General features: G+C 29.2%; 1 protein-coding gene across 5 annotated transcripts in view; it reads right to left on the bottom strand.

Moving 5' to 3' along the window:
- The window catches only part of unc79 (UNC-79 domain-containing protein), a 167,990-nt gene that overhangs the window by 9,814 nt on the left and 144,543 nt on the right, over positions 1-13,633 (bottom strand). For 4 of the 5 annotated variants that reach the window (XM_085812910.1, XM_085812912.1, XM_085812913.1 and 1 more), the window contains 7 exons: positions 13,415-13,590; positions 9,452-9,635; positions 6,906-6,956; positions 5,727-5,867; positions 3,606-3,620; positions 3,238-3,315; positions 739-783 (listed from right to left, as the gene is read on the bottom strand). In XM_085812910.1, coding sequence (XP_085669036.1) covers positions 739-783; positions 3,238-3,315; positions 3,606-3,620; positions 5,727-5,867; positions 6,906-6,956; positions 9,452-9,635; positions 13,415-13,590 — 690 coding nt within the window. The remainder of the gene's footprint in view (positions 1-738; positions 784-3,237; positions 3,316-3,605; positions 3,621-5,726; positions 5,868-6,905; positions 6,957-9,451; positions 9,636-13,414; positions 13,591-13,633) is intronic. The other variant, XM_085812911.1, reaches the window with a different exon arrangement.

Here is a 13,633-nt window from a genome sequence, read left to right as displayed (position 1 = left end):
TAATTATTATATATAATATTATTTCTAATAAAAAGTCAGCATTAATCAGAAATTATTTCATAAAACACTAGAACTTATTATTGAACATTATTAAAAAGTATAGCTATATTGCACAAACTTATTACCTCTAAGGGAAACAAAATATAGTTACATGGAAGATATTAATACAATTGAAAACAGAGATAAGTATAATAATCATTATTTATGTATAAATTACAAAACATTTTTTTTTCCGTCCATGTTACTTAGTTTTACTCACTAACATTGATTTCTTAATGGATTATTAAGATATGCTTTTTTTAATATATTAGTATTTCCGAAAACTACCTATTTTGATTTGAAAAAAAATTAATTACATTATTTATATTGTATACATTTTTCAGTTATCTAAGTCTTTTCATAAAAAAAATTTAAAGTTTAGCACTTATTAAGAGACTAATGAAAATTATCATTAAATCAAATATCTATGCTAATTCAATTTCAAATGACTTGCAGCAAAAAATGCTAAAATTTTTGTTTCTCTTCATTAGTTATCTAATTATTTTACATTTAAAGACATTACAAATACAATAAAAATATTGTTTTTAAAACAGATTGTTCTATGCAGTGGTGTATAGCCATTCTTCTTCTAAGTAAATACAGTCAGTGATAACTACAGTATGTTTTAAAATTATTGACAATATTGGTTTTATATAATTCTCAAGACTGAATTCTAAATTAAAGAACTTATCTACATACATGTCCTTGAAAACTATACAACACTGGTGTCCACATTGGCAATAACTGAAAAGAATAAGTTTCAGATTAAAAGTATGAAATATGAAGAATTAAGTATTAAAAGTATGAAGGAAAGATTTCTGAGATAAATATTTAAGCATAATTTAGCTAACAAAAGACTAAAATTAATGATTTAATGAATGAACTCATTAAGTTTGCTATTTTTACATTCCTTTTTAATGAAATAATTTGATTTCCTTTTAATCATCAAACACAAATAGAAAGCTATTCACTTATAATTAGAAGAAATTACTTTTCATGGTGCTTTGATTAAAATCTAACAGAAATTATTACTAAATTAAAACACTTTATAATATTTACTTCTTAGTGCATACAATTTACATTTTTTAACAATGTGCACTGTTTTTACTAAACTACACTGAATGCTTATTCTTTTTTGTATGAATAATTCTTAATTTAACACTTTAAATTAAATTAAATTTTTTAATTCATTATTTATTTTGAGAACTCAAAATGATCCTAAACAAGTCCAATTTAAATAAAATTGATAATGTTTCACTAATGCAATAAAAATTTATTTATGGAACCACTAAATTAATTTATTAAAAAGATAATCAAGTTAATCAGTTTCTTTAAATAAAAGTCAGTTAAAAAAACATAAAAGTAATATTCATTTTTTCTGATGTGGTACTTAGCATGTCACATACATTCAAAGATACAGACGGTTATACTATCAATGTAAACAATGTAAAAATAATCCAAGTTTGCAATAAATTCAGCCAAAATTATTTTGTTGTTGCAAATGAAATGCCTGATTTTATGGAGGGTTGAAAAAGTTAATAAATTATTATCTGTTTAATTAATTTCTAGCAACATCAGTGCATTGTTCCCAACATATGGCAAGGTCATTCATATGACAGAAAATCAGTGTCTCTGGAATAAGTCCTCTGCTGCCCGATAAAATGCTGCACTATTTGTGCAGTATTTCTTTGACACAAAATAGCTTATGTGCTGTAAAAAACAATAACCTGCTGGGAAAATGTAAGGAGAGTGTGGAGAATAAGTCACAGTTTTGTATTCCTAATTATTGATTAACTATATGTGGTCAAGAGTTATCCTGATGTAACAGAACTGTATATACTATATTCACAAGGGTTGGTTGCTTAAGGCACAATTTGTTATGCATTTGGTACATATCTGTACAATATCAAGCTGCATTTATCATTTTACCTCATGGAAGTAATGAGTAGTGAATAACATTAGCAGATCACCATAAAGTAAACAATATTATTTTGTGGATCCAAAAGAGCCTTTAGAGTCCTTCCTGGAATGTTTTTCACCGCTACCCACTGTAATGAGCATGTATGATCATCATAGAATATCTATTTCTCAGCTGCAGTCACATTTTGCGGCAGGAACCTTTCTTTTTTTTTTTTTTTTCCCTTCTCTTTTCCTTACCCTTTGAATATTAACAAGACATATATGTCCCACTAAAAGTTTAAAAACTACTGCTGGGTTAAAAAGTACTTAGAATCTCCTGAATGTTGAGGATCATCTTCCAATAGTTGGAAAATCACAATGCCGCTGTGTTCATTGTACACAAATGAACATGAGTTGCCCAATATGTAATGTTGGGTTATGCAAAGAATGATTTTTACCCTGCACCATTTCATATAATAAAGTTTTCCAGAATAATAGGTGTGCTTATAGTAAGTCAATAGCTACGTGTGGAACATATGTATCCCAGCTTTTGGCTTAAAAAACATTTGTCAAAAAAATCCCAAATGCTAAATTTATCTTATTTATGACATATTTTGTTCACTTTAATAGAGAACGGGGTAATTTTTTTTAATTCGTAGCCAAAGGGTTTAAGATTGAAGATATATTTTTAAACACCATTCTTTCTTTTTAATACAGAGATACCAAGAACTATGAAATTTCTATTGGTACCAAGTGCCCTGAAATAACTGAAATTTAATATTTGGGCGATCTGTCTTACAGTTTGTCATGGATCTAATTTGATGAAATCCTTTAATTCATTCAAATCAATGGAAAAAAGATGATGGCCACGAGTTTATAATGTAGCCTCAAATCTCCACAGTGAAATTTGCAAAACAATGCCAAATGAATCTCTCATTAATTACTCATTCACCGAATACTTTATTGATGCCTTTTACTGAAGCTATTGATAACAGCCTTATAGGAGTGGGTTCTATGATTGATCTGATGTTGGTAGTATTCAGTGCTTAATGCTTATCAAATAACACAAATAACGTATGTGCATAAATCTCAGTGCTTGCGTTTTTTCACAATCAGTAAAAATTTGACTTCATTCAATGGCCATTTCTTTTGCAACAACCCAATAAATTGTTACTAAAGATAAAATTTCAGATATAAAATTTTGGATAAAAATATTTTTTCTTGCTACACAAAGAAGAAATAAGAATTACAGGAACTCTAGAAATAATGCACACACAAATAACTATCTTATGTACATACTCGAGCAAGCACTGTAGAATTGCACTCTTGCAACGCTTCCATGAGGCTAAGGAAATGAAGACTGACCATCTCAGCCAACTAGCAAAGAACAATTTACATTAAGCAACTTAAATTTTCTAATATATTAATATGTGTAATCTTGTATTTCTTCCAATGATATGAAAGTCTGAAAATCTCTCTTAGATATTAAAAAATATATGATTACACATTTTCAAACAACACAGATTTTTTTCTGACACATTCATAAAATATGTAAATTTTAATATTAATAAAGAGTTCTTTCATTTACAATGAAACTATATATCACTGTTATGCACTTTTATTATGAATTACATAGATGGTGGTAAAAAGTAAAGAAAAAAGCCAACCTGGGGATACTCTTCCTGCACAGAATGGTTGAAAAAAGAAAAAACATGAATTTAAAGTTCATAATATTTGAAAAAAATCATATAGATTAAATCATAAATTTGCAGTAAATCATTTTAATTTTCCAAACAAATACATCTTTATAAAAAGTTAAATTCAAAATAATTCAGTATCTCCTATCAAATTATTCCTTTGAACTTCAAAATTTATAAAAATAAAGCCATTTGCAAGTTTTAAAAGAAAATAAATTCAGAAAAGTGGCAATACAATACCCATATTCATGGGTAATTTGTTCCATTACATAAAGCAAATAACAGCAAACATGATGCAGAGCAGGCTATCCATATAAAATATACATTATTTCGTGCAATTTTAAAAATTAATTTATAAATAAAAAATTTTTGCTTTCTTACTAATTTTTTACTCATGGGTTCTCTTATGGATAGAAGCATTAGTAGTTTCACTACTTTTATGCTTGGAAATCATTGCAATGTTACTAAAAAATTTCTGAATATGTCAGGTGTGATAGAATGTTGCTAATGAGAACAGGGAGAATATTAAATGCAGATCTGAGAGAAATTTAATGGGAAAACCTGTGTGCGTGAGGGAAGGAAGGAGTTGGATGTTATAACCCTTGAAAGTCGAGGTCCTTTGCTGGCATTTTTATAACTGTGATTGTGTCCAGAGTTTTATCAAAGAGTAAAAAATATTTCAGATTTTTCAAATAAAGCTGGCTGTCCATTTTGATTATCAGTTTCCATACTAAATGTAACAGTTCTAGTACACAGTTTTTCAAAAAGCAACATCTGGTCTTCAGAAAGATGTTGATTAGAGGAGTCAATGTTAAAAACTATTTAAACTTGAAACTGAATTCCAACTAATCATGCAGTGATTTTTATGCTCATATAAAATCTAACATACAGGTTTTTAAGGAAAATATTATTTGAAGAAAAGTATTCAAGAGTTGAAGAAAAATAAAAACCCCAGCCATCCACATTCTTTTCAGATTAAAAATCCTGCAAAAAAGCATGCTTTCTATACTTTTCAACATCCTGAGCATTTTATTATCAGTGCTATATGATTTTCTTTGGTTCCATCATACCAACCTTCATCTATCATACAGGCTTAGATAATTGTTTTCTAATCACTGAAATTAATTTTTCATTTCATTTCATCTGCAGAAATTTTCCAAGAACTATAGCAAATGAAATATATGAATAATTTTTTTATTTTTAAATTGGAGGTTCACAAAATGATTATAGAATATGGTATTGCATCAATAAAAAGTACATATATGAGTATTCTTTACAAGCATCAGTATTTAGAGTTCTTGCTTTTAAAATATGGTAACCCGAGTCATAAGAGAAAAATTAGTTAGAAAAAAGTGCAATTTTCAGGAACAACTGTAACCTGAAAACATTTATTAGGTTCTGAAGATGATCATTTTCAGTCTGTTTTCTATTTACTTATACCCATTAAGAAAGTGTATGCATGCATATATAGTCATGGTTACTGAGGGAATACAGTGCTTACATATATAGTCATGGTTACTGAGAGAATACAGTGCTTACATATATAGTCATGGTTACTGAGGGAACACAGTGCTTACATATATAGTCATGGTTACTGAGGTAATACAGTGTTTCAGTGATTATGTTTAACATTTGGCTGTTGGCTGTTTCTCATTTGACATACATTTTGAATCTTCAAAGGACTTCTGCCCTTTGTTTTGAACTGTGGATAAATAAAATCATAGATGCGGGGTATGACTGTATAAATGCAAAGAAGGAAAAGAAATATTTCATGAATATGTGAAAGACCAATAACAAATTAATTCAACACTGTTAAGGGCTGATTACAACATTGTGAAAGGTCTTTGATTAAAATATATGCATTAAAAATATTTACTACATCTCATCAAGATCAAAATACTACTGTATTGATAAATAAAACACTCTAAAAAGTTTTGCAGAACCTTAAAGAATGTAAAGAAAATGAACACAATTTATTTAACATATGATATACATTATAAATTAGTAAAAATTTCTACTACTAAAAAAATGTACTGAAAATTTTAAATAAAATGTTAATAATAAAATAAATGAACTTTGGTATTTACTCACAACTTTTGAATGAAAGACAAGTTGAAGAATTCCTGGAGTAACCATTGCCCAAAAGTCAGTAAGAGTCAAACCACATACTTGATTCTGTTCACTTCCAGGTGGATTCAGGGCAACCATGTGCTCACAATACATAGTCCACAACTAAAATTATGGAAAAGTCTCAATTTATTTTGCAACAAAATTGGCAATGTGCTTATGGAATTGTTTTATATTGCATTTACTTCCATACTCAAGATAATTTAATGACATATATTTTAAAAAATATGTCAGCATTTTTTGCCAAGTCACAAACTTTATCCAATGAATTAATTAATCAACCATCAGGAATTTTTATATCAATGGCAAAATTTTTCCTTTACAGTTGCTTCATTTTTCAGCTGGTTCGATTAGATTTCCAGGCTAAAAGAACCATATATTTAATATTGATAAATTTATTTCTTTGTATATAAAGACATAATATAGTCAAAAAGCATCATAATTTAATATGCTTCTGTGACTTTAACGGATTTGCAAACAAATTTTTTTCAAAACACATTGTATTGCCTGGCATAATGAGATTTAATTTGCATGAAATACTTTATTTCAGTTTAATATTTCTAAATTTATAAATGTAACAAGTATTTTTAAAAAATTTGATTATATTTTTGGCTTAAGTAGTTAGATTTAAAAAAAATAATAATCCATCAACTTTATTCTTGAACTGTTTTAAAACAAAACCTGTTCTCTGAAGGTTGCTCAGTTCTTAAACTAGTATATTGTAAGAATGTTGTGTTATATGAAGGGCTGCTTGAATAAAGGGTTGGTTTATATTTTTGTTTATTTACATTGACAGATAAATATTTTGATCACAGATGTACAAAAGTCATAATATGAAATGCACTATAATTCATTGTCACTAATAAATAATGCAAATAAGATCAAATCTTTGAATCACTTTAAAAACAAAATACATTTGTAGTAATGAAATTTTGTCATATGCATAAATGTATCCTAAAAATGGGAAAAAAAAACTTTGTTATACTTTATCAAGAACATTTCTAGCACAAACAAATAATTTTTGATGACTATTCAATTATTTTAATCAAGTATTAATTATTTTTATATAACACTTTTGAATTAAAAGCTACAATTTTATAAGATAATTAACTTTTTTGAACAATAAGTTAATTTTATCCATACCTGGCATAAAATGAAAGCATGAAATAAAGAAGACATGTGAAGAACTGAAACCTAAAATTAGAAAATATACGTAAATTACATGCTTATATGGAATTTGTTTTATATAAAGGATTTTATATCAGAACAGAAAGAAAAACTAAAGTTCTATTTTTAGGAAGGATTATTTAATATACATTATAGAGAAATATTTAATACGTATATAATGGAGATTTATTAAAAATTCCATTAAGATCTCAAAAATTAATAAAAATTAAACAAAAAAATATAGCAGAATGCATGCATAAAAATATTCATACGGAAGGGATTATTTTCCCTTTTTCTTTTCTTTTCCCTTTTTTTGGATAAGGAAGAGCATAGAATAAATATTTACTTCACTTTTTCACATATGTTACATAATTTCTGCACCATTCAGTTAGAACACGCTGTCTGTGCACTGATAGTCAGTGGCAAGTAAGATGTGAAAGCTGAGATAGCCTAATAATATATCTTTGTTCATTTAATTATTAGCCCAAAGGGGCAATTTGCCCAGAAGGGTTATTAATTTCATTTTGGCATTTTGCATTAGTTCACTATAAACAGCGTTTCACTTTTCAAATTATTGCAACCAAATGCTATAGCCCTGCATTATATTAATTAATATTAAGAATCTGCATGAATGTATGTATGTTTGTTGCACTGTGAAAAAACAACGGTACCTAGAGACATCAAATTTTGAATAATGTAGCCCTCTACTCAAATATGGACATCTGGAAGCCCAAATTTGGATTTTGTTTTATTATGTATATCATATTTTGTAAAACTTTAACAAATTTTTGAATAAGAAACTCAACGATTCCAAAGCAATCAATGGCAGCACTGTATGGGGGGTACACTGTATTTTTATCTCCAGTGCGTGAGACTGTGTATCAGAAATTCTAAATACAGTCGTTAATCCGGACTCGTCGGGACTTCGGTGATTCCGGATTATCGATTTTTACGGATTATAGATCATCAGTTTAAATCTCGTAAGATGGCATGCAGAAATTCTAAAATTAAAAATATGAAACCGTAATTTATGAAATAAAGAACAATTATGATTTAAAGGGTATCAAAATTTAAAAAAAAAAAAAAAAAAAAAAAAAAAAAGCTTAATATTTATTTGTTTACTTTATTAAACATTTCTTTCAATGTAAGTTGCTTCGTTTTATGTGATAATACTTTCTCTTTAATTCTATAAACAGACATAATTTCTTGTTCAGTTACAAAGTTCCGCTGTTCAAGTCCCGTTAATTGCTGTGCCGAGAATACGAACTAACTTGTCAATCGAAATTTTTTCGTTTTGACTAACCTCTCTGTCACATTCTTCATGTCTTTATCCATTTTTTGCAGCAATTCCACTTTTTGTTTGATGAACATCGAAACATACTTTCGTTTTGTACGATCATTTGGGAGCTCCAGAATCGGAAATTCTATTTTACATAATCGAAAGTTCAAGTTTACTTTTATAGTATTGCTCTTACAGTCTGCAAAAAATAATAAGCCGGATCCAATTCGAAAATTAAGGAACAACGCAATGATCAACATTAACTGAAATCGATAATTAGATAATTTTAGCTTATACCATCCGTTATACATAAAACGTGCACGCGAAAATGTATTCTGCGCTTGCGCACACTCATATGCGCAGTCGTAAAAGGTCTTACGTGCACGCGTAAATGCCTATGTGCATGTGTCAACACGGCGCATGCGCAGAAAGTTTTTAGCTTTGAGGTCTGGATTATAGATCATTCCGAATTACGAGTGTCCGAATTAACGACTTTTGACTGTATATGCTCTTTTTAAATTATTTTGTGATATTGTTGCTGAACTGAATTTTATGGTTTAAGTGCTTTATTTATATTTAATAAATAAAGGTAAAACACAAAATGTTAGAAAAATGCCCCTTTGGGCATAATATATTCAATTGTTATATATTTTTTGTTAATGATTTTTTTTTAATGTTATTTGGAGGAACATTCATGCACCATAAGCCAAACTAAATCATCAGATGCAAACACATATAAAGGGTACCAAATTATATCAACAATAATCGAGATAACAGTATTAATAGTGATTTATTTGCATCCAACAAACATGCTGTAAATCACAAAGATAATCATTCAGGGCACCTGCAAATATAAGAAATTATTTCACACTGTTTCCAACTCTATTCTGCTTGTGTACACTGCTGTTTATATGTTACAGTGTCTTATCTCAATGAAAATTTGAACTAAATATTTATTTAGCAATCAAATGAAATCCCTGCATATGGAATTCATTTTTAGTGCAAACCATACTCATCTGTTCAATTCTTAAAAATTGTTAAGATTTTTATGGATTCTAAGTTCTAACTGATTTACTAGCTAGATAAGCTAGATTTACTAATGGATAAAGATCTAGCTGATTTACTGCATTCAAATAGAACGAAAAGATTTTGCATACACCACCATGCAAAATTTTAATAATGCCACAAATAACTTGTTAAGATAATGGAGATGAGCAATTTGTACTTTACATTGTCATATTACCTTTGACTGTTCTGAAAATCCAGCTAAAATAACTTGTATGTGTTCTGCAATATGACCATTAGCTTCTAAAGGAATAGGCTGACAAGCAGAAGGAGTTTGCATCAAAGCACTATGAATTAATGCCCCTAGAAGCAGCCAAGATAATAATCTGATGTGACTGACACAATCAATAAAGTCTTTCGGTCTAAAATAGGAAAATAATAATAATAAAAAAAATTTTTAAATACAGAACAGCTGTTATATAAAATATAATTTTCAGATAATTTTATAACTGAATCACATATTCCATTTAAAACTTGATTAATTAAGTAATTCCCACTTTATTCAAGTAAAGAGCTGTAAAATACTAAGTATGTTTTATGTGGAATACATCTTATGATTTTTAAACTTTACAGATTTGATGCATTAAAATTTTACAATTTTATTTAAATGACTTATTTCTATATCACATATATTCCTAATTTATACTTTGACATCATATAATATCAATAATAGAACATTAGAAAAAATTGACAATTTGCTAGCTAGAATAACAATTACTGCCATTTCAGTTTTAACATGGCTCAAATTTCTGCTCTAAATTTTGATTTAAACGGCCCTAAGTTTTGCTGAGTCTCGAACACTTATTGAATATGGGATGTTTTGTTTCACCCCTCCCTATTATCCATCAGACTTTCATCTCTTTATGAAGTCATTTCAAAATTTTCTGGAAGGCTTGGAGCTCAGCTCTTCGGAGAATATCAAATAGCCTTTACAAATAATGTCTTTACAAATAAACTTTATAAGGTGTTTTTCCCGGTTTCTTAGCATGCCTTTGTGGTGTAGTGGTCAGCACACTCGGCGTCTATTTGAAAGGTCCGTGATTTGAGTCCCGGTGAGGGCATTGCTAATTTTGTTTCTTCAAAATAACTTAATGTCTTTATAATGGCACCCAAATTAAAAGGATGGTGGATGATGATTGATTGACAGCAGAATTAGGCGATTGGGTCCTCTGATCCCCAGTCGCCCTTTAAAAGGGGGAGTATATAAAGTATTTTTCCTGGCTTCTTAGCATGTCTTTATGACAAAAAAATGCTAAGAAGTATGATGTAATGGTCAGCACACACGGTGCGTATTCGAAAGGTCCATGGTTTGAGTCCTGGCGAGGGCATTGCCCATTTTTCATCTCTCCTCCTTCGAAATAACCTAATGTCTCTACAACTTTTTAGAAATGGAATTTTTCAGCTGATGGAGAGATGGTAAAAAGTTATAGAACAAAACAGTGCTAATGTAATTCAAAGAAAAATTTTCCTAAGCTTTGTTTTTTTAAATGTTTATTTTCAGTTTTCATATTCAGTTTCAGCTTGAATGCTCATATGGAAAGTTGGATTCCTTTCTGATTAAATAATACTTCCTCTGACTACCTGTACAGGAACTTCAAATTGCTCTTATAATTTCTGATTGGTTCTATGGCATGCAGTGCTACTTGTCCTGGCTGTTACTCCCTGAGATGAAGAATTTTCCCACAACAGCCTTGAGCTTGCTTTTTGTTAACTGTCCTTTATACATAATGTCTAGTTAATGCTATGGTTACTGTTTTCGAAATAAAGCATAAAATAAAGCTGAATTCATGCACTAGGCAATAAAAGGTACATTTTGCATAAAAAAGGGGAGGGGCAGTTCTATATCTTGTGTTCTACTCGGCTGATTGACGAAATTTAACTTGCATTTTTTATGCCTCAAAAGCACGACTTAGGATATAAATTAGACTTTTTCTGTCATGACATATTGATTTTTTTCCTATATTTCGATTTTATTATTCAAATTATACCAAAATATTAAATTTTGTAATATTTGATGAGAAGCTTCCCGAGAAATTTAAAAATTTATCGTGGTGCAATATTTCAGTTTGCGCCAAGAATAATTCACTTGGTGATATTCTTAATTTATAATAACCTATTTTCCTTTCCCTTTTTTTCATTGTGCACGACAGAAAAAAAGCTGCACTTCTCATTCTTTTGAATAATTTTAACAAAGTGCGTAAAGCACATTTGGCATTATTATTGCTTATAATAAGTATGCCAGATCTCAAAATGCACCAGTATATAAATTCGCATGTATCTTGGGAAACTGAATTTTTTGCAGATATGCCTAGAAATACATCTACTTTAAGGTGATAGTAAAAGTTTTATAGGTTATAACTCAAAAATGTTTTCAAAAAATATTTAAATTTACTAAAAATACAAATTTTAAAAATAAATCAGAAAATATATGCGAATTTTATTTGGATTGAACCTAAATTTTGAACTGCAAAAGAAATAATTAAGTAAGTTTAATAAAAAATGAGATATTAATAAATCTATAATAATAAAAGCAAGTGTAATGTGTCTGTCTGTCTGTCTGACCGAGCTCTCCAGGCAAATCTATCGCACGCAGGGACCTGGAATTTTTTATACGGAAGCACAAAGGGGCTGGCCACCAGACCTCGAAGCCTGATTTTCGATTTTTGAATTAGAAAAATTTTAAAAAAATTATTTATAATTTATTAATCACGGTTTTTTTGACTCACTGATATTATTATTTGTTTTCAAATAACGTTCGATTGTAACAATTGATTTCTTTATTCTAGCGTTAGTTTGCTGTTTTGACGATACATTAAATCGATTAATTACAATTTATTTCTTTTTTGTAGCTTGTGCGGGGGGGGGGGAAGAGAGAGAGACAGTCTACATGTCCTACACTACTATTCCTGCGCTATTCACTTATCTGCATTTTCTAAATGCACGGGCAACGCCGGGCGGGTACACCTAGTATATAGTGAAATCAATTAATATAGAGGAGCTAAATTTTTGAAAGCTAATTTTTTAAAAACTACTCATGCAGGTTTTACAAAACTTGGCATTCTAGCATAATTTGAGTTGTAGAATCAAAATATAAAAAAAACAGGTATGAAAGAAAAAGTTTGATTTTGTGTCAGAATACTTATATTCAAACAATGCTATAAGTAAATCTAATAATATCCCAAATCACATTTTTATGACATGGAAAATGCAAGTTAAATATTATCAATCGGCCCAGTAGAACGGGACATATTAGAACCGTCCCCTCCATTTTTTCTGCAAGGTGTACTTATGATTATCCACATCTCTCACTGAAAAGCCCCCACCCCCACCCAAAGAAAAAGTACTGATGATACAATGCACCACACCATCAAAAAATATTTATATGGCAATCTAGATATATGCATAGCATCTCTTCAGACATTTTCACATCTCCGGACATTTCTGCTGGTGATTCTGATTCCTTCTACAGGAAATCAAGAGTTTTAGCACAGACTTAGCTTTATGCACACATACAGTGTAATGTGTCTCGCTTATAGGCATCATGCACCTCTTTTTTCCTTCTTGTTTTAGGATTTTGGTGCCAAGTTTATGCGATTATCAGCTATTTTCCTGTATAAAGGGGAAAAACAACAACGGGAGAATTTTTTTTTTTTTTTTACTGGATGCATCATTGAAATATATGTCAAAGATACCTAAACAGATGTTTCTCTCCAAAGTCATCAACTAATTTGTAAATGCTCTTCAAGGTCACCAACTAGTCATAAATGCTCTTCACCAATAAGTTTGTAACTTTTCAATAAGGGGCTGGGAATAATCAAAAAGTATAAAAACTTATGCAACCATCATAACCATCAAACAGTAAATTTTATTATTACTGTGCATATCCTCAGAACTCTTTTCTTGACTGCAAACATTGATAAACAAATTACAGTAAAATATTTAACAGGTGATTATAGTAAAATATTCAATCTATCTGTATATAACCTTCTTGGATTTGAGTTTTTTTCTCCAATACCTGGATATTTCTAATATTTGCTTTTCTCAATTATTTATGAATATTTGTTTTAAAAAAAGATTTTTCCATACTGTATTTAATCTTAGTTATAAAAGTAATAAAGAAATTTTTTTTAAAAATGCTAACCCTTGCTGTAAAGTAGTTGGTGCATGATACAACCATGGAAGATAGCGGCTGATGGCTCTGTTGTCACGTCCATTATTTTTTGAAAATTCAATGGCTAAATACTGTGAAATACCTGCTTTTAAATGACCACCTAGAGTTTCCTCATTAAGATGAGTTGAATTTCCATATAGCATATTCTGTAAAAGCAATACATAATTATTTGCAAATAAATTTAAATTA

This window comes from Stegodyphus dumicola, chromosome 3, assembly GCF_044657685.1.
Source record: "Stegodyphus dumicola isolate Sdum_Otavi_A_Nest chromosome 3, ASM4465768v1".
In the NCBI taxonomy this organism is placed as follows: Eukaryota; Metazoa; Arthropoda; class Arachnida; order Araneae; family Eresidae; genus Stegodyphus; species Stegodyphus dumicola.
The sequence above is the reverse complement of the archived record's forward strand: the minus strand, read 5'-3'. Positions and strand labels throughout refer to the sequence as shown.